We start from the raw sequence: 22,274 nt of genomic DNA, 5'->3' as shown, positions 1-22,274 counted from the left end.
CGTAATCTATGATCTCTTATATTAAAGAGACCCGTTATATCGACTAAAGAATCTTTTATTAAGGCTCGTTTATATTAAATAATCTTTTTTCTCTCTCTCAAAAAAAGGATCTTTTATTAAGGCTCCCTAAACCCTAAACTTGTTAAACTAAATACCACTCCATATTAAAAAAAAAAAAAATATTGACGGCACTCCATATTAATTTAAACCATGTACTCTCACAAATTATTTTATCTATTGAAGAGGAATTTACGCATTACAAATTTTTTCTACTAGTTAAATCACTAGCTAGTGTGTTTTTAATTGCATGAGATTACTGAAGTCATATACTTCCTCTTTTCCTTAATGTTCATCGTACACTAGAAATTGAAACCGAAATGATCGATTTGCAGTGGGTTACTTATTTTATAATCACGTATCAGTTTTTTTTTTTGTGGAACCGTACCATGTGCACTTTTTACACCAAAAAATTAATAACATAAACTTTGTTTTATGGGCAATTTTTTAGAGATGGAGTGAGTAATTACTAACTTAATAATAAAATAAAGAGAACGTGGCCTAAATTATTAACAATATTTTGATTTTGAACCAACCACATTGCAGCGGATATTCCTACGTCTAATAGAGGTGTATTACGTTTACGTGTATACATACATAGTGTGTGCGACATGTTCATGCATTAACCACTCAGCTAGTCAGCTAGCAATTACTCTTAAGTTCTAACAAAGTAATAATAAACCTCTTGTCTACGCATTTGGTCATAAAATTCTTTTAAAGCTTTCTTTTCTTTTTCCCTTAATCATCTCTTTTGTTTTAGCATGTTAGCATATTTCAAGTAAAAACGAATCACCGTATATGAATAATGGATTACACAACACTTGTTATCATTCTTTCTATTATGTTTGTGTGTTTTCACCTTCTCAAATCCTTTTTCACCACCCCTTCATCTCACAAGCTCCCACCCGGACCCAAACCAATCCCGATTTTTGGCAATATTTTTTACCTCGGTGAAAAGCCACATCGGTCCTTTGCCAACCTAGCCAAAATTCACGGCCCTTTGATCAGCCTAAAGCTAGGAAGTGTGACAACAATTGTCGTGTCTTCTTCGTATGTGGCTGAAGAAATGTTCCTAAAACATGATCGAGCATTTGCTAATCGAACCATTCCTGATTCTATTCGGGCTTGTGACCATGACAAACTCTCCATGTCGTGGTTGCCTATATCCCTTAATTGGCGGAATCTTAGGAAGATCTCTTCCGTCCAATTGCTCTCCAATCAACGACTAGACGCTAGTCAAGCCCATAGACAAGCCCAGGTGGAACAACTTCTTGCGTACGTGCAAGATTGCTCTATAAAAGGGATACCGGTTGACATAGGGAGGGCCGCATTTACCACCTCGCTAAATTTATTATCAAACACATTTTTCTCAGTGGAATTGGCAAGCCATGAGTCAAGTGCTTCCCAAGAGTTTAAGCAACTCATGTGGAATATTATGGAGGAAATTGGCAAACCAAATTATGCTGATTATTTCCCTATTCTTGCCTATGTTGATCCCTTCGGCGTACGGCGTCGTTTGGCTGCTTACTTTGATCAACTCATTGATGTATTCCAGGACATTATTAAAGAAAGGCAGAAAATTCGATTAAAAAATGGTTCAAGTGCAAAACAAACAAATGACATTCTCGACACACTTCTTAACCTCCACGACGAAAATGAGTTGAGTATGGGAGAGATCAATCATCTACTTGTGGTGAGTAGTACGTGTTGCTTATATTTCTTCATACATGAGTAGACTTTCTTATTATGGACTACGTACTAAGTATGATTTAGCCATATTCTTGCTCTTCAAGTTAAGTTTAATTTCTTTAATTTACGTTTATAACTTAGCTAATATACTACTACGTACGTAGTATTACGTAATTGATCACATTAATAAAGAACCACCTACTATATACCTAATTACAATTACATTGATGTGATAAATTAATAAACCTAATTAATGACAGGATATATTTAATGCCGGAACAGACACAACCGCAAGCACATTAGAGTGGGCGATGACAGAGTTAGTGAGAAACCCGAGAATAATGGGCAGAGTTCAACACGAAATTGAACAAGCTCTTGAAAAAGATTGTTCAAGCATTCAAGAAGCTTACATATTAAAACTACCTTACTTACAAGCCATTATCAAAGAAACATTACGTTTACACCCTCCCACGGTATTTCTCCTGCCTCGAAAAGCGAACATTGAGGTAGAGCTTCATGGTTTTACGGTGCCAAAAAATGCACAAATCCTCGTGAACCTTTGGGCCGTTGGTCGTGATCCAAAGGTATGGGAAAATCCAAAGGTATTTATACCGGACAGGTTCTTAGAATGTGATATTGATGTAAAAGGACAAAATTTCGAGCTTTTACCATTTGGAGCTGGAAGAAGGATATGCCCTGGACTTGGTTTGGCATATAGAATGTTGAATTTGATATTGGCTACACTTATTCACAATTATGACTGGAAACTTGAAGATGGCATGAATGTTAATGATTTAGACATGGATGAGAAGTTTGGGATCACGCTGCAAAAGGTTGTGCCTCTTAAGGTTATTCCTGTCCCAAGGAATTCATAATATTTTTATGCAAGCATGATAAGGTCAAATAAAGGAATTAATGACTTATTCATATAAGAGGAGTCGTTTTTTGTTACATTTTTTTTTATATACTTTTGTTGCAAAGTATTACTTTTTAAGGATATATTATAATTATTTATTAGAACACAAATTCTTATTTACATGGGGTATACGATAAATATTGTAAAATTGACGTAAAATGCTTAAAAGTTACCCTTATATATGTAAAAGTTACACTACAAAAAATTGTACCATTAACGACGGGATATCCCGTCGCTAAAGGCCAATAATCATTGATTAATGACGGGATTTCCTGTCGCGAACCCGTCATAAAAGGGGGCCGTCGTTAATGAAAAATCCCGTCGTTAACCCGTCGTAAAATACATCTGCGACGGTTGTTCCCGTCTTTGTTTGATTGTTAGCCCGTCGCAAAAGGGCTTTTGTGACGGGATTTTTGACCCGTCGTAATTAGGTTGTCGTTAAAGATACAAATTCTTGTAGTGTTATCTACTTTTTAGTAATAAAATTTTTCATTTTAATAAAAAAATATTTCGTTAAAATCACTAATAATGTATAAAATTAATCATTTAACACTTTAAAATGTTTATTTATTAACTTTTCTTTTAATAATATAAAAGTTAGAGAAAACTGAATAAAAGTTAGAGAAAACTGGATAAAAGTTATGTTGGTGCACAATAAATTTATTGTACACCTTGTGCATGCAAGACCTTTTGTTATTAGAATTAAGCTAAGCTCTAGAAAGCTGGATTTGCTATTATCAGCCGAATACATTAGGGTGTAGTCCTATCAATATGTTTAATTTGTAATTGATCTATTGTAATTGTAATACTCCATACTCCATTACTCCGTGCTAAAAAGAAGGGGTTGTATTCATCGAATTTTTTCGATTATTAATGTGAGCAATGTGTGAACTTAGTGGAAAGAATTTCATCTTCTAACCAAAAGATTAGGGGTTGTACATGAATTTTAGCTAATATCATCAATCAAGCTAGTGGACCCAGAAGAATTACTTAATTAAGATAGACAAACTATTATGAACTTCGAATTAAAAGGGGCAGGATGTATAGAATAATTGAATAATTTACGCCTTGCTAAAGTGACGTGATTAAGCAATACAACTTAAATATAGTAATCAATTTGAAAATAGAGGATGCTAAATTGTCAGCATACTACCTAAAGCTAATTAATTGTGTAAAACGATCTTAAATGAATATTTATTCCTAATTTCCTATGTGTGTGTATAGTTGTATACACACAACTGACACAAGTACATAACCTCTATTGGGATAAATATGAGAATGAGAATGAAAGACAATAAATATGTCATTTTAATCAATAGAAAAACATAGTGTATAAGATGCTTTGTACACTATGTGTACATGTAGTAGGATCCCCTTCCTTGACAATAAATTCAACAAATTATTCAAACTAAAAGTTTTTCAGGGTTTGCTCTATTGGGACTAGTATTTTATGCACGCGATGCGTGCGGGATTTAACAAATATTAGGCACTAAAAATCATTCGCAAAGTCCATATTTTGCGATATTGAGGTCATACAATACTCGTAGCCTTACATGACGAAAAATCGAATCGTATGACCAATTAAAGCTATTGAAAAATTTAACATTATTTTTGTTACAAATGAACATATCCCAATGAAAAATAAAATCTCCGTACTGAAATAAAGTAATTAAACATAAAAAAAAAGATGTGTATCTCGCAATATACTTGCTTAACCATATGCACTCCTCCACCTAATCGATATGCAACACATAACTAACAGAGTAACAGTATAAGAAAGTTCTAGATTAAAATCTCCAGTTGGTGAAGGTATCATCCAGGAAAAGCTTTGTTTCCGAAGAATGAGAATATTTTTTCCATGACCCATGACTTTTTCCATCACCCGAGTGCGTCCATTAGGCTTCATGAACGTTGAAAAATATGTTTTAATGTTAAATACAACATGAGCTAATTAATTCAGAAATTTATGTGGTCAGAGTATTAGATTATTTTAAGGTTTTACTTAGATTAAAATCGAGTTTTTCTTTCCGCTAAATTGAAAGTTTTAATTTAAAATAAATAAATATTTTATTTTGATGCTTTTTTTTGTCTTTTCCGTTAAAACGAAAGTTTTAGTTTAAATTAGATTAAATAATTTTTTTGATGCTTCTTTTTTTGCCTCTAAAACGAAAGTTTTAATTTAAAATAGATTAAATATTTTATTTTGATGGTTTTGTTTTTCTTATCCGCAAAACAAAAGTGTTTATTTAAAATAGATTTAATATTTTACTTTAATGTTTTTTTTTCTTTTCCTCTAAAAAGAAAGTAATTGGTATTAATAGATTAAATAGATTAAAAAGAAATTAATTCGAATTAATTTAAAATGGATTAATAGATTAAAAAGAAAGTAATTCTTATTAATTTAAAATAGATAAAATATTATTTTATTTTTTTGAAGGAAGATAAAATATTCTTTTTTAGAGAAGATTCACGGGTATTGTCATTCAATCATTCTCTGGTTCATCATTCTCACTTCTCTCTCCTCGTATTTCCTTTCTCTCTCCTCGGATCTTTGAACTCAAAATGGCGATTAACCCCTCTCGTTTCTCTGGTTTATCTCTCTCATATTGGTTCATCTCTCTCATTTCTCTCTCCTCTTATTTCCTTTCTCTTTCCTCAGATCTGAGCAATTAAAATGGTCGATTATTCCCTCCTCTCTCTCACCTCTTTCCCGTCTTTCTTGCGATGCGTTTAGGCGATTACTAAACAACAATAAACAATTTGTCAAAACCAAATTCTCTTTGCTGAATCGACGATTACCTAGAAATGGTGAGCAAAATTTTCGTTTCAGTTTGTTTAAGTTGCAACTTTTAATTTATATCTGGCTCATTATATTGTATTTTATGGTTTTATTTCCTTATAAATTTCCAAATCGATCTTTTTGTTTGGTTTTCATTTATTGTCTTGTTGGTGTGATTTGAGTTTGGTGAAGTTTAGCATGTGATAACTCATTGAAGCGTTTTGCTGGGCGGGGCGTCAGACGGTCAGAGGCGACGGGCGAGGCGCTAGTCGAGGCAATGGCGAGGCGCGGGGAGTGAGGGACAGTTGCTGCAAGCAGTGCTATGGGGGTAGGCTGCGGTTTTTGCTGAAATCGTTAAAATGGTATTCATTTTGCTCATGTCTATTTTTTGGTTCTAAAATGATTCTATTTTCCATGATTCATATGGTTTTGCTCAGTCAGTGTTTAATGGATGCTCTAGTAGGTTTTGCTTCTGGATTGTTGCTTTAATTCTATTTTTGGTACGGGTTTTGATAGTACAATGATTCATTTTGTTCCATGATTTATATGATTTTTCTCAGCTCAGCAAGTGATTTTGCTCCAATAAGTTTGCCTTACCTTTGTCGATTTGTATATGCATATCTCGATTTAGCTTCAGAATGATCTAATTACCTTTATTTTTAATTTTGTGAGGTTAAGCATGTTGGCATGTTGGGTTTTTCCCCAGACCTTTTTTGGTTTTAATTTGTGGAAATTTTTGGATATTTAGGGTTTTGTTCAAGGATTTATTGTTGCTTCACTAATTGAAGCGTTTATTAGTGGAAATTTTGTTTTTTTTTTTGCTGGGGTTTGTGTGTGGTTCAAATTTGAGCAAGAAAGTTGGTGTTCTGCTTGTAGTTAGTCTGATGTGAATCCCAATGTGGTTAATGTTTGGTTTGATTTTTGTGGAAAAAATTTGGTTTTGTCCAAACTTTTCAATGGTCACATATTTGGCCAAACTTTGTTATTTGCTCATGAACCGAGATCAGTTTGTTACCGTTTACCTTTTAAGTTGCAATTTAACCAATCTCTTTTTAACAACTTTTACTTGAATGAGACAGTAAGCCATACATGCATTTGGCGTAGAAGTATTTGGGATTGTGAGTTAATGATGCAATTAGTAGTTTTAAACTGCAAAGTTTAAACTGTGAAGTTTCTGGGTTGATATTATCATCGTACTCTTTATCAACCCAGACACGAACTGTGAAATTTCTGTTAGGTCATCGCACTCTTTATGTTAGTTGTAACAAAATTGTTTTAAGGTTTATGTAATTTCGCACGCATCGCATTCAGAGAATCTTAATGTTCTGATTTCATATTTCTGTATAGTGATAACCTAATGTTGAGATTTGTTCTTAATAAATACCCAACCTTCGATCTTTGAAAGTTGTTCTTCATTTCTATGTTAAACGATGCCTTTTTTTATTTTCCTGTTATGAATGTGATTTTTTGCTCTTGATTTCTTTTGTGATTTTATCTTCTAATGGTTATTGATGAATGTGTTAAATTTCCTAATCCCCATTGTACTTGTATGTTTCTTCTATTATATTTTTTAAGTCTGAAGCTTGATTCTTAATCATTGAAGTTCTTTTGCAGGCTCAAAATGTATGGTTTACCTGTCGCCTTGTTTATGTTCCAGAGCCTGGGTAAGCCTTTTTCAGTAACCAATTTACTCAATTTTGGACTGTTATTTTAACGACATTTAAAAAACAATACATAACCAAGAATAAAACATGCAATATTACGATTAAATCATCTTTAATAGGTTGATACAATAGGCTGTTTTCGTAATAAAAACTCAACATGTAATAAAAACAATAGACTATATCTTAGATGTCATATAAAATTCAATATATAACCAAGAATAAAACTCAACAAAAACATACCTTATGCTAAAAGTTTATAGTTGGTTGAGGGAAAACCTAAAATGAATTCTAAACCTGCATACATGTGAATTTGAAGATCTCGTAATAAAAACTCACGAATATTTTAATTAATATTTTGTTTAATTAGACGATGTCGAGCATACCTTAATATTTTGAAATCTGCAAAACAAATAAACGCCATTGTTTAAGTTAGACAAATTCAATCTACATAGCAACAATTTTAAAAAAGAACAGTTTATGCATAAAAAATCACAATTATTATAAAATAAATTGTTTAATTTCTGTTTTTATTTTCTTTCAAGGAATCGGGAGAAGATATTACTTACGTGTATCAGCGCGACTTAAAGAACAATGATGGAGTTTTTGGAACTGGTATACTGAATTACTGATTTTCTGCAGATTTTTTGTTTTAATTTTCTTGGTTTAGACTGATTTTGATTTAATTCAGTCGAATGTCAATTTGATTTAATTTGGCAATTGTAATAATTTGTAATAAGATTTTCACAGCTGGGTCTTTGTGTGATGTTCTTGGCTGGGTTTTGTGTGATGTTCTTGGCTGGGTTTTATGTGATGTTCTTGGCTGGGTTTATGCGTTATTTTTTTATCTGTGGGTATATGCGTTTTCTTGGCTGTGGGTTTATGCGTGATTTTCTTGGCTATGGGTTTTAGCAATTTTTCGTGGCTGGATTTATGGGTGATACTTCCTTATTTGCTTTTTATTTTGACTTTATTGACAGACTTTTCTGTATTGGGAAAGATTTCAGAATTACAGGATTCTTTCATTTTCTTTTTTTTATCTTCCTTGCCTGATTTCCTGATTGATTGACGTTTAAACATATTCCCTTCCCAAAATAGATTTTCAGTTTCAAAATCAGTAATTAATCGATTTTTAAAAATAATAGATAATCAGAATGTTATGAATGTTACCAAAGAAGTCAGCTTTGTAATTGTTAACTGTTTAACGGGGGGAGGGTATTATTGTCTTTTTGCAAGTGGACACGAAAAGTTAATTTACTTAAAAGCCCTCAGGAGCTGGCTTATATAATAGTGATTCGGGAACTCGACAGCTTACAAGTATACCCTGTGCCCCCGTGGGCTTCGTATTGGTCGTTTAGGCCCAAAAAAAAGAAGGAATTAAGAGCTATTGAACTATCTCCGATGGATCCTCAAAAAAATATTTCAAATGGCAAGCTAATTGGTAAATTAATTTATCATTACACGTAATATTTCAAGGTACCCCCTTTTGTAGCTAGATAGTACTTTTATTGTTAATTACGGAGTAGCTATTAATTTGACATTTAATATAGTCATATTTGTGATTCAATATTTTAATTAATACGGAGTAATATTCTTCATTGGCCAAAATTTGCCCAAGTGACCAAGCTAATTTATCATTTTAATTTCAATAATCAAGCTACGTAATTTGAATTTTTTATAAATTACAAGCAAGTCCTAGTTACAATCATTAGAGTTGCTCTTAAACCTAAGCTATAAATTTAAGCTCAAAATATAATTCAAAATAAAGTTAGAAACTTAAGCTCAAAATATAGCTCAAACAATTAACATGTCGAGTTCAAAGTTTTTAGTATTCGGATCAAAAGCTTATAACTCGTATTAGTCAGATTGCAAAATTTGCTGGTCAAATAATTAGATGACAATCTAACGCGACCTTGTACTTTATTGGTGATTCCGACCATAAGAGGTCAATTTATAATGTTGGTGGAACTTTCTTTGGTGCAAGTCCAGACATACCCTTTTAAACTAGACTAGAGTTGTCAAGATGGTAACTCGAGTATGGTCTTGATAGGGTCATTTTGGATCTCGGATCATGATTTGGTGGGTCATATAAGGCCACTTTACTATGTGGGCTTGTCGTGGGCCCAATCTAGTTGGGCTCATGGCACGTAGGCTCGACCCAAAGCCTGACCAGGCCCGGGCCACGGCCATCTTTTTTTTTAATTATTCTAATGAGGCAAAGCCAATAATAAAAGAAAAGAACATAAAAGACAATAAACAGAACTAACAAACTACAGAGGGACTAATCGAGGAGTAGTAACTCCCATAGCATCCTCCCTAATTATTCTACTTAGTTCTACGGGTGCTGAAGATAAAATTTGTAGTCTAATGTGTTGAGTGACTCCTTGGTTTGCAAGCCAGTCCGCCGCTCGATTGCCTTCTCGATAACCATGTACGATCTTCACCATCCAAGAGGGACATTCAATCAACTTCATACTATGTTCGAACAAATGAGTACATTCATTACTCCCCCGTTTTTTGCTTCTCAGGACATGAACACAAGCTAAATTGTCCATTTGTACCACCAATTTCTCAATCTGCATGTTTTTGGCTAGCTCAAGACCACAAACTAAAGCTGCTGCCTCTGCCTTAAATGAGGTACAATGACCAAAGTTAGCAGATAGTGCTGAAATAAACTGACCATTATGGTTCCTTATTATTGCCCCTCCACCAGCCGCACCTGGAGCTCCTTTTGCTGCACCATCCACGTTCAGTACATACCAATCTTGAGGGGGGTGAGACCATCTAACAAAGACTTCTTCCTTATGTCCAATAGATGGATGCAGCAGCTCATTTACACCTTCAATAGCCCTTCTATTCTCCTCATACCTGATCTTAAGGAAAGCTCCAATGTCCACTGGTAGCTCCTGTTGTCTGCTAAAGACCATACAGTTCCTAAAACGCCAAATCCACCATAGTGTTACTCCAAAATAGGTGCTCCGCACTGGGAATCCATCCACCTCTTCCATTGTCAGGTTCTCACTAACCCACTGCTTTAGTGTTCCATGGTCGAAGTGGGGTGAATTAGAAGGTCCTCCAACTCTTCTCCACACTGACTTTGCTGTTGGACAGTCACGAAGAATGTGCATTGTCGATTCTTCATGTGCATCACAGATGATGCACTTTGGATCATCAACCAAATTTCTTTTAAAGAGATTCGAGTTTCCCATAAGTCTGTCATGACATACTATCCATAGAAATGCTCGAATTCTCTGTTGAACTGGTGATTTCCAGATTATATCCCAACACTCATCATCAATTGAGTCACTTTCATTGCGCATGATGCTAATTGCAGACCTGGTAGAGAAACGACCCTTTGAACCCCCCTGCCAATACACTAAGTCTGTTGAGTCTTGGTCTTCCTATAACTCATAAGACTCTGTCAATTTCAGATGTTCCTGTGCGAGGAAGGTGCAAAAATTTCGCATTTCCACCCTTGAGTTTTGTCCCACATTTCAGCTACTGTTGCCCCTGCAATGTTCTCTGGTATTGGCTGAGTTACCACAGTGCATAAAGGCTTCGAGAATGCCCAGCTATGATCCCAAAAAAGTGTACGAATACCACTACTCACTGCTGTGCGTATTCCCTCACAAAGAACTCTTGCGTTGTCCGTTATCCCAGACCAGACATTCGAGCTTCCAGCCTTGGGGCTGAACATATCGATCTACATCACATCTGGCTCTACAATATTTCTGTCTAAGCACACGAGACCACGGTGTGTCAGGCTCAGCCAACAGTCTCCATCCCAACTTAGTCAAGAACGTTGCGTTTGCTTGTCTTGCAGACTTAACATCAATGCCTCCTTGACTAATGGGTTTTTGTAAGTTCTCCCATGATATAAGGTGGATACCTCTCTTCTCATAGTTCCCACCCCAAATAAATTTTCTTGTTTTTTCTATCAATTGCATCACAAATTAATCGTGGGATTTTAGCCGTTTGCATCGAATAATTGGCCATTGTTGTCAAGGTTGACTTAGCCAACGTAATTCGTCCTGCCAAGGATAAGTATTTGGTCTTCCACCCCATTTATCTTCTGTCAATCTTTTCACATAGGTGACTGAAAGTTTCTTTTGTTACTCTACTTGTGAGAGTTGGCATCCCTAAGTACATGCCAAGATCAGTAGTAGTAGACATGCCTAAACCCTTGTTGATTTGCTCCTGCATTGCTCCCTCAACGTTATTCGATAAGTACACTCTTGATTTGGGCAGGCTCAACTTTTGCCCTGATGCATCACAGAACCTATCTAGGCAGTCCTTGATGATCCCCGCCTGCTCAATATTAGCCTCTGCAAAGAGTACCGCATCGTCCGCAAAAAACAGATTCGATAGCAGGGGACCATCGCGACTAGCTCGTATGGGCTTCCAACGCTCTTGAATTATTGATTCTTCAATAGTTTGGTATAACCTCTCCATGCACATTACAAAAATATATGGTGAGAGAGGGTCTCCTTGGCGTATACCTCTAGTTGGCTTAAAACATTCCGTAGGTTCTCCGTTTCAAAGCACCCTAAGTGGGGCAGTGGTAATGCATTCCATTATCACATTCACCATAAGATATGGTAAATTCATTTGCAGCAAGGTCTCTCGAATGTAAGACCAACGAAGTCTATCGTAACCCTTTTCAAAATCTATCTTGATAGCCATATATCCCTTTGCCCCTTGTTTCTTCCTCATCGTGTGTATTACCTCTTGCACTATTACTATTGTAGGGGAATACAGTTAAACATACATAACATGTGCGGAACAATCCCCAAAGCCAGGAAACATATATAAAGCACAGATTAAGCAAACTTACATTTGAAGCATGTTTTCCCGAGTAATCTGTCAACGAACACGAACAAAGAACTCCACTTGTCGTTCCTCTACTTGGTTCACCGACATGTTCAGATCCGTCTTGATAATCGTAGCTTAAACAATCACTCAAGAGTTTTTACTTTTCGGGATGAACAGTTTTCAGAGAGAAAACTGAAGAACGTAATATTTAGAATTAGGTTTCAGAGAGAAAACTGAAGAACAATTTTCAGAGAGAAAACTGAAGAACATATCTAATAATATGTTCGTGAACAAGTTCTTCTAGTTAAATGAACATGAACATGAACAGGGTAAAGCTCGGCTCAACTCGGCTCGGCTCGTTTGCACCCCTAGTTATAAATCACTAAAGATGAGTAAAACCCAAAATATTAAATGTTACAACTATGACAGAACGGAGGAAGTAATTGCAATAATCGACTTCTTTAATTATACGAACAATTGGAATTGCTCTTGGTACCAAATGATGACCATTTTTGAAAAATGTGTGCCAACAAATTTGGAGGACAAGAAAATGTCAAGGACGTGACATACAGTTAGGTCACAACATTTGGAATCTTTAGATTTGGAAGATCTAATTTTATAGACTTTTTCAAACCAATTTGTTTTTGTTTTTGTGTTATTTCCAATTTTTATGGTCACTTGTTCTACGTAACAACTGGCTGACAACCAACCATATCAATTAAGCTAACCAAACTATTAATTTTAAAATGTACTTAATTAATTGTGCATGGTTGTATTATCGATCTGTTTAGAAATTATGTTGAAATACTATATTCATGTCCTATAGTTGTAAGGTTGTCTTTATTTATTCACAATATTTATCTAATTAGATTTATTTTTGTTCGTGTACTTGTCGTATAATAGAGCACTAAAATCCTTTCGTCGATTTCATAAAATCTTCATTGCATCTTCGATAATGCTTAATTAAGTTAATATGTTTGCAATACAAATAATTCTTCGATAATGCTTAATTAACTTAATCTTTTTGCAATACATATAATTAATTAACTTAAAACACTCAAAAAGAGCATTTAGAGGAATTAATTAGATAATGGTCATTCCTCCCAATCATGCATAGGCGTGAGGTGCGATCTCAACTCTTCACCTATAGTAGCTCATCTTTAGAGCAAGATTAGCGCTAGTGTGAGCAATAGTCTTATTGAGTATAATAAGACCTTCTGTTTAAGTAGAAGAGTATGACAAAAGCATGAGCAAGTGTCTTGGAATATCAAGACTCTACTTAAGACGTTTAAACAATAAGTTTTATCTTTATTATTTTTTTTATGCCTTTTTATTTTATTATTTTCACGAGTTTTAGAAGTCCTGAATGAGTACGAGGGGTGAAGTGAAAAAATTTAGTAAGTCTGAAAAGATTTCGACAAGATTCCGAAAAATTGAAAATAAATAAAATTAATAAAAAGCTGAAGTGGAAGTCTTAACTTAGACTAGCGCTAATCTTGCTTTTAGAGATTTTCCATTATCCTCATATCATGGGAATGGTTGACCTTTACCTTACCCAAAAAATATAAACAAGTTTAATCTTAACTTTCATTATACTCCCTATGTACTACTCACTCTCCCATTTTTACAGTCTTGTATTTTATTTCGGGCGTCTCAAAATTATAAACATGCTTTTACTTTTGGCTATTAAAATTTCACTTTTTCATGTACTATATTAATTAAAAATTCATTGAAAACACAGTAAAACAAAAACATGTACTATATTACAATTTCCTATGTACTGCGGAGTATTATTCCACTTTTTAATGTACTATATTAATTTTTCCATACAAATCAATTACCAATTAACGTACTATATTCCACTTTTCAATGTATTATATCAACTTTTCTTAAAACCCATGAAAATGGTCAAAAATGACTATAAAAATGGGACGGGTGGAGTAGTAACATAATTGTTACTTGCCTTTCTTCGACCCTTATTGTTAGGGGTGGATCCAGAAAAATATGTTAGTGGGTGCAAAATATTTTTTCTTTATTATGGCTAAAATTATACTACTTCCATTTCAAAAAGATCTTTAAAATTTCCATTTTATTCAATTTTATAATGTACAATTTTACTCTTCTTATCCCACAAAATTTACATTTTTCCAATTATTTTTTCTTACACCCACCCACATTTTTAAACAATATCTCTTAATTTATTCATACTTTATTATACTCACCCTTTCTTTACACACTTTATTACATTTGTCTTAATATTTGTGCAAATAATAACTGTAAAGATTACTATATATGAAATGGAGGTAGTACATAAAAAAATAGAAAATTTCTGATTTTTTTTATAAAATTTGCTAAAAGTACATATGTTTTTTTTTTTTTAATGTGTACGCGTGCACGTGAAAGAACCACAAAGAAAATATAAAGTGTATATATATAAGTGAGGTCGCAATACTAGATCCGCCCGTGTGCTTAATTACTGCCCAATGTATGGGTCGGGGTTACTTTTACTCATTACTACGTATGTGATTATGTGAAGAGCCAAGTAAATACAGATAGACACCAATTGCTTGTTGGTTCAGTGGTGATTGGGGCTGAACTTGGTAGGGAGAACTCGTGTTCGATCCCCCGCAACAACAATTGGGGGGGACTGAAACCTAACCACCCAGAACTCGCCCCGAATCCGGATTGACCCTAAGGGTGAACCGGTGCTAACAAAAAAAAGTAAATACAGATAGACTGTATACAAGTCAATAAGTCATAAGATGATCTTTAGGTTTGATCTTATACATATGCTATGATAGATTGATAATATAATATTTAATACGAAGTACTCAGTATGTTTTAGATAGAATTGATAAAATGATGCCAAGCCTAGATATTATGTCGATCACCATGATCTTTAGGTTTCTTATTATGTAAGCTTTGAAGTACATATATAGTTATATTATTATTATTATTATTATTATTATTATTATTATTATTATTATTATTATAAAAACGTTACAAGCTTAACAAGCTACAAAAATCAAATGAACTACAAGAAGTTGGAGGGGAGCCGAGATACAATCTGGGCCCCCACTCCTCTAGCTATGGCGAACCCGATCCTGCTGAAAATATGGGCAGCTGCCCGCGCCCCAATGTCCTGAGTCCTGGAGTACGTCTGAACCCGCTTCAGCAAAGAAACAGCCCCTTTCTCTAATTCCCCAAAAGAAGAGAAGGAAAAAGGAAGGAAACCGTAACCCAAAGCCCTACAACGTGCCGCATACTTATCCTGCTTCCGTTGTGCTGCAACCGCCACAACCCTACCCGGAACGAAGCCTGACAACCCAGATTGCGTCATAGGGAAAGACCCAGTCAAGTCAACACACACATTCAGACCGCCATCCCATGAGTAGAGCAATATATCTGCAGTATTATTATTATTATTATTAACAATATTATGTGGACATGGAAGCCGCAACTTATAACGCATACACATTGAGTATTACTGATAGCTAAGTAACCATTAATTAAGCACTTCAGTAAGACTATCTCCTATTACTACTATCAAATCAAAACGTGTCTATAACAATATAATACTATTATTTTTACATTATTAATTAGTTAATTTGTCTCGGAGATGCGAGGAAGACAAAAGAGATCGATTTGATCAAGAACAATATAACATCTCTAAAACACCAGGTCAATTAGAGTTAAAAAGTTCATCTCCACATGCAATTTAAAGACCAGGGCCATAGTGCAGATCATCAATCCCCACAATTTATGTATCATCTCGATACTAAAATTTACGAACCGTTACACACATTTTGAGATGAAGATTCTTAATTACTATTGCAATAGTTATAATACATGACGAATCCCCTAAAATAAGGGTAAAAAACAAAGGACATGTGTATACTGTATAGGGTACATGAATCACCTTAAAAAAATGCTAAAATAAAGCTCTAGGTCATTTGAAACAGGTGGGTAATTAACTTGAAACATGGTGATCGATCTAGGAAAAACCATGCAAAAAAAACTGTCTGGAAAAAACCCTCCTGCAAAATGAACACAAAGAGCAAACAAGCTGTAGCTAGGTGTAAAAGCTAGGGCTGATCAGAGAGGTGGTGGACTGTCCAACGACGAAGCAACGAGCACGAGCACGAGCACGAGCAGGGTGGCCAGGCCTACTGGGTTGTGACTTTGAAACTAATCAAACTATGATACTGCATGTATGATTGAAGATTAAATCCACACTAGCTAATTTGTTCATATCAACATTGTCTGAGAGTCGTGTGTAAATGTCTGACAAGATTTTCTGCTGTCGTACTGAATTCAGAACCCATCTGCATACAGGAGAAACATGTCGATCAGATTTATGAATTATAAGTTTATAACAAAAATAAAATCCAGTCGATCTTATTTTTCTTGTTCAAGGAAGAAGCTAATTAAGGGGTTATTATTAAATATTAATTACCTGAGCTGTGATTGTTACAGCAAGTGCCGAGCCTCCGAACGCTAATGAACTGCTACTGATTACATTTAAATGGAGTTCCTCAATCTGAGAAATCACTTTTTCAATAAGTCCTTTCTTCTTTTCACAGTGAATGCTTATAAGAACATCTTTATCAGAGAATCTGACTTCCATTTCAGGGAATGGATCATCAGCCGTTGAAAAATGATGATTATCCTCTGCAGGAACATAACATCTTTTCACTAAAACTGCTGATTCTACTGTCTTCTTTTTAGCATCCTCCTCGAGTTTCTTCACTTTCTCTTGCATTTGTTTAACGTACTTAATTGCGTCTCCGAGTACTGAAGCCTTGTCCATCTGTCCAAAATATCAAATACTCAGAATTGATGGAATTATCAAGTTAAAAGGATATATATAAACTTGTTAAGAACCAATTCAGGTTGGCATAAGTGGTTAAGGGCCTCTTGCTCCTTAACCAAGGTCTCGGATTCGAGCCTTGGGAATGGAAAAGATCTCAACTGGGAGGGATGCTGCTCATCGAGTTACCCATGCAAACTCCCACGGGAGATTACCTCGCCGAAGACAGTGGGAACTCCTCGCAGTAAAACCCAAAAAAAAAAAAAACTTGTTAAGAAATTAGTACCTTCTTTAGACCAGGAATAATGGCTGATAATGCAATAAACCTTTGGCTGAGCTTTTCCCGGCGTTTCCTCTCAGCTAAAATATGATCCATAGATGATTGCTGAGGCGGTATGCTGGCACTTTTCTTAGCAGCTAATTGAGGGCGGGACTCAATAATGCAACTTTGTTTAGCAACTGAAACAGCTTGATTAACAACCGTTTCTTGTTTTGGGGTAATAAGGGTTGAAGTTTGGGTAGAGCTGTTGGATGAATTGGAGAAGGATAACATGGTGGAATTAGAGTCATGGTATTCTTGTGAATTCAATACGTGATTATTCATCTGTTGATAAGAGTTCCAGTTGTTTGTCTTGAGCTGTTTCTTGGGGTTTTCGACAAGTACGGGATTGTGATGATGCAGATCAGTCTGTAGTGCAGATCTCTTGCACCCAATTTGAGCTTCATAATTCATCTCAGCCGCCTGATCAAAACTACCATGGTACGGTAGTGGTGGTGATGGGCTGAATAGGTCTTCAAATGAGTTGACTTGTAGTTCATGGTGAATGAAGCTAAGATCATTATTCATTATTCCCTGCAAAATTTATAACATACCAACTATTATTTGTATTGACAATATTGTACCAAGTATAACATCATCAAAAGATAGAATCAAGAAGTAGAAGGGTGGTCACTATATATGCTCTAGCTCACAATCAACTTTTTAAAGGGGAAAATCAAATCCCGTGAGTTTGATTCTCATTTTCAAAACGGTGAAAACCCAAATCTGACATTTAATTTTGGAAAATGAAGACCTAATTGACCGCTTACCATATCAGTGAAGCCGGTGAACATTGAAACCTCCGTATTATTATCAGAGCTTCTCAACCAAAACCTTGCCAAACGATGATGAATCAAGAGGGAGAAAATTAAGGACAAGTGAGCTAATATTCAAATGTTGTTGGAAATTTTGTGGCCTGATTAGTTGAAATGTGAACTGGGTTTTATGCTGCTGAATTGTGTGAAAGCTTAATCATGAATTAGTGGAGATTATATTATTATTAAAAATCTTAAACAAATCTTGTTTAAATTTATATGTTTATGTGGGTCCCATTTTGAAGTATGCAAATTAGTAAACTTAATTAATTAAATAGGTTCATATGAATAATGTGTGTTTAAATCTTTAGGAGGTTGAATATTCCACCATCATATTTAATTAGTTAAATAATGTTTAAATTAAAGGATGTGGTAATTAGTAACTTTTATATGTACCTTTACGCGGTTTGCCATACATTGTTGAAACGCGCATAATTGTATCAACAACTTCTTATTCAGTGAGTGAGTGTGACTGCGTTTGTGTTAGTTTGCTAAGCAACACGAGCACATCATGTCTCTTATGAAGTTTATTACTCCCTCCGTCCCGGAATACTTGATCTGTTTTCCTTATCGGGTCATCCCTTAATACTTGACATGTTTCTAAAAATGGAAATATTCTAATAATATTATATTATTTCTCACTCCACCCCTATTAGCCCACTACAAACTTTCTATAAGGCGGTCTTACACAAAAGACCACCTTGGTGTCATATAAGTTAAGCAATGGAATTAATTAGTTAAACACTTAAACTAATTAGTTAAGCAATTGAACCAATTAGTTAAGCAATGTAACCAATTAGTTAAGAAATGGAACCAATTAGTTAAGCAACCAAAGTGGTCTTTCCGGTAAGGCGGTCTTACACAAAAGTTGCCGATTAACCCACCTACCCCCTACTCCATACAAAAAATAATTAAAAATTCAACCCCTACTCTCCCCCAACCCCACCTCCCACTAACTACATTAAAATAATACCCCACTATCAACTACTACCTATTAAATTAAATAAGTCAATTTAAATTCCTTAAACTCTGTGCCGGTCAAACCGGGTCGAGTATTCCGGGATGGAGGGAGTACTACGTATTTATTTTTGTAGAGCGTTAAAAGCCGCCTCATATTACTCAAAATCGCCCCACTATTTTCCCTTATTTTCCATTAGTATCCTTACTTAATCTTACTTTCCAATTCTTTCACACCACCCCATCACCTCCGGCCACCACCATCACGTCGCAGGCGACAAAATGGTCGAGTCTTCATAAGAGTTTTTTTTCCCGATTTTTTTTAAAAAAAACTTATGCATTTTTAGCTTGTACCATGGTACAGGCTTATGAATTTTAAGCTTGTACCATGGTACAGACTTATGAGTTTTTAGCTTCGACCATGGTATTGACTTATGCAATTTAAGCTTGTACCATGGAAGGGGCTTAAAATTCATAAGCCCGTACCATGAAAGGAGCTAAAAATTCATAAGTCTATATTTTTTTCCGATTACATTAAATCAAATGCAACAACAAATCAAAATCTTAAATAATATAGACTTATGAATATTTAGCTTGTACCATGGTACAGGCTTATGAATTTTAAGCCCCTTCCATGGTACAAGCTTAAATTGCATAAGTCAATACCATGGTCGAAGCTAAAAACTCATAAGTCTGTACCATGGTACAAGCTTAAAATTCATAAGCCTGTACCATGGTACAAGCTAAAAATGCTCCGGTGGCGAAAATGGCGACAGTTCGTACTGTCCTAGCAGTTGCAGATGTTAAGAATTGGGAGATGCATCAGATGGATGTCCATAATAATTTTGTTCGTGGTGATGTAGAAGTAGAGATTTATTTGAAGATACCACCCGGGTTCCAGAAAAATAACTCAGACAAAGTATGCAGAATGACTGAATGAGAAATCGTTGTACCGTTTGAAACAAGCTCCCCTGTATTTGTTCGAGAAATTGTCTACGGCCCTCAAGCAATGCGGTTTTCAACAATCATGTTCTGATTATTCTTTAATTAAACTTTAAAAGGGTATGATTCAATTGAGTGTGCGTATTTATGTGGATAATATGATTATCGCCAGGAATAGTTCATTTGCTCTGGAAAGTTTTAAGGCATATTTGAGCGAATGCTTTAAAATGAAGGATCTAGGTGTCCTGGAATATTTCATAGGACTAGAGGTGGCTCGTAAGAGTCAGGGATTCTATGTCTATCAAAGAGAATATGCTCTAGATATTATTTAAGACACTGGATTGTTAGGTGCAAAGCCTGCAGATTTTCCGATGGAGCAAAACCACAAATAATTGGCATTAACAGAAAGGGCAGAGTTGGCAGATGGTGAGAAGTATAGGCGCTTGATTGGGAGTTTGATTTACTTAATTAGCAGTTGCCCGACCAGATTTGACATATTCAGTACACATTCTATCATAGTTTATACAAGCACCAAAGGAGGAACATTGTGAAGCAGCTTTGCGAGTGGTGAGGTACTTGACAAAGTGTCCCGGCCAAGGTATTCTTCTTCGCTCTGACAGTGCATTGCAGTTAGAGGGTAGTGTGACCCAGTTTTGGCGAGTTGTCCATTGACTCGTCGTTCGTTGACTGGTTGCATGGTTTGTGTTACTTGGTCTGTCTCTAGTGTCTTGGAAGACCAAGAAGCAACACATTGTTTTCCGTTCATCTGTAGAGGAAGAATATCGTTCGATGGTTGCATTAACATGGGAATTAAAGTGGTTGAAACAACTACTACGAGACTTGGAAGTAGAGCATAAACAAGGTATGAGTATGTTTTGTGAAAGCTAGTGAGCATTGCATATTGCACAAAACCCAGTATTTCATGAGCGGACAAAGCACATTGTGTCAGATTGTCATTTTATTTGAGATGCAATCAAGGAAGGGATTTATCTGTCATTCGTAAGTATCGACGAAGGTTCAATTAGCGGATATTTTCACCAAAGTGTTGGGGAAGGCGCAATTAGAATTTTTTTTAAACAAGATGGACATTCGAGATCTTAATGCTCCACCTTGAGGGGGGATGTACGTTACAATAATAAGAATATATTGCGTTAATATTGTTTATATTGTAATATCCTAGATATGTTAAGTTACCTAAATGGCCTCCCTATGATGTACTATATCATTGACAACATTTATGACCAGCTACCAAACGGACCTTACAGTGTTCCACTTAAACAAGATGTGCATGTCTGCACCTTTTTCTTCTAAGGCTACGTTTATTTGTTTTGATGAAGGAAGTTATTTCCATTTTTCACGAGTTAAGCTAATAAATGGGGTCTAACCTTTTTAACTTTTCACCGTTTAGGACCTATACCTTTTTTTTTCACCGTTTGGGACCTCATTCCCCTTTTCCGGCCAAATTTAACTAGAGTACAATAAAAGGTTAGGTTCTTGGGTTAAATGGTTAAAGTAAATCAAAAGTTTGAGGACTAACCTTTTCGTTTTTTCACCTTTCAGGACCTGAACTTTCTTTTTTCACCTTTTGAGACCTCATTCAAGTTTTCATGTAATTCCAATTCAATTATTAAAGTTTCTAATCATTAACATATAATAAGTTCAAATTGAAATAATATGTAACTTAATTCATAAATTTAGCCCATATATAAATTGATTTGGGTATCAAATAATCTACTCCGTAATGAATAAAGAAGCAAATAATTATTTACAAGTTGATCATATTTTATATATTCGGTTATAGTGTCCAACGACAATAGAAGAATTAAGCAATTTATATAGTAGAGTACGATATTCATACAATTATACTCAAAGGTTTACGGGGATGGTGGAACTAAAAATACACTACGGAATTTTCCGCTCCGGGACCCAAGTTGTTAGGAAGATCCTCCATTGATGATATATCCTCACAATTATTTGTGGTTTGTTTGAACAATATTAATAATGTCCACACAAAAACGTAAAAATAATAAAAATAGGTTAATTTTAAACGAATTATGATTTTGATCATACTAGTTCTTGATTGTTTTATGAGAGTAAAGACAATGGATTATTGATGCTCATATTTGATGAGGTAATTAAATGATTTATGCTTAACTCGATAAAAAATAATCAGCAAATTCCGAATTAAAATTTCTGACCTCAAATTTTCTATAAACATATTCAAATCAGTTGTTATTGGATTACGTAAATTAAGTTTCAACTATTAAAGGTCTTATGAATGAGTAAATATTATCTATATGTTTGGAGAAGAGTACTATGTAGTTTTATTTGTATGATGGGGTTTGGGAAAGATGAATTATTATTATTATTATTATTGTTAAATATATTAATAACAATTATTACATAATAATTAATAAAAATAAAAATATTAATAACTATTATTATAATTATTAATTTGAGCGCTAACTTTTTTTTTGCATTTTCTGATTTTTTGTTTTTTTTATACTCCGTAGTAAA

At 34.8% G+C, this 22,274-nt stretch overlaps 2 protein-coding genes across 2 annotated transcripts; one reads left to right on the top strand and one right to left on the bottom strand.

Moving 5' to 3' along the window:
- The first annotated feature begins 862 nt into the window (after positions 1-862).
- LOC110788013 (cytochrome P450 76AD1-like) lies at positions 863-2,649 on the top strand. The gene is made up of 2 exons (XM_021992647.2): positions 863-1,750; positions 2,007-2,649. Exons 1-2 carry the CDS (start codon positions 863-865, stop codon positions 2,619-2,621), a joined length of 1,503 nt encoding a protein of 500 aa, XP_021848339.1. The 3' UTR covers positions 2,622-2,649.
- A 13,069-nt stretch (positions 2,650-15,718) lies between these two features.
- LOC110787985 (transcription factor bHLH18) lies at positions 15,719-17,989 on the bottom strand. The gene is made up of 4 exons (XM_021992619.2): positions 17,814-17,989; positions 17,011-17,577; positions 16,371-16,724; positions 15,719-16,239 (listed from the first exon to the last, which is right to left on the bottom strand). The coding sequence occupies exons 1-4, from the start codon at positions 17,835-17,837 to the stop codon at positions 16,168-16,170; spliced, it is 1,017 nt and encodes a 338-aa protein (XP_021848311.2). The 5' UTR covers positions 17,838-17,989; the 3' UTR covers positions 15,719-16,167.
- Positions 17,990-22,274: the final 4,285 nt, after the last annotated feature.

Source organism: Spinacia oleracea, chromosome 4 (assembly GCF_020520425.1).
Source record: "Spinacia oleracea cultivar Varoflay chromosome 4, BTI_SOV_V1, whole genome shotgun sequence".
Lineage (NCBI taxonomy): Eukaryota > Viridiplantae > Streptophyta > Magnoliopsida > Caryophyllales > Amaranthaceae > Spinacia > Spinacia oleracea.
This window is presented reverse-complemented; position numbering and strand designations above follow the sequence as displayed.

Bases quoted from the DNA above. Each gene is read 5' to 3' on its own strand.
- LOC110788013 (XM_021992647.2), top strand. From the start codon at position 863: ATGGATTACACAACACTTGTTATCATTCTTTCTATTATGTTTGTGTGT. The intron at 1,751-2,006 runs GTGAGTAGTACG...AATTAATGACAG, and splicing joins AGATCAATCATCTACTTGTG to GATATATTTAATGCCGGAAC.
- LOC110787985 (XM_021992619.2), bottom strand. From the start codon at position 17,837: ATGTTCACCGGCTTCACTGATATG. The intron at 17,578-17,813 runs GTAAGCGGTCAA...TAAATTTTGCAG, and splicing joins TCACCGGCTTCACTGATATG to GGAATAATGAATAATGATCT. The intron at 16,240-16,370 runs GTAATTAATATT...TCCTGTATGCAG, and splicing joins CTGTAACAATCACAGCTCAG to ATGGGTTCTGAATTCAGTAC.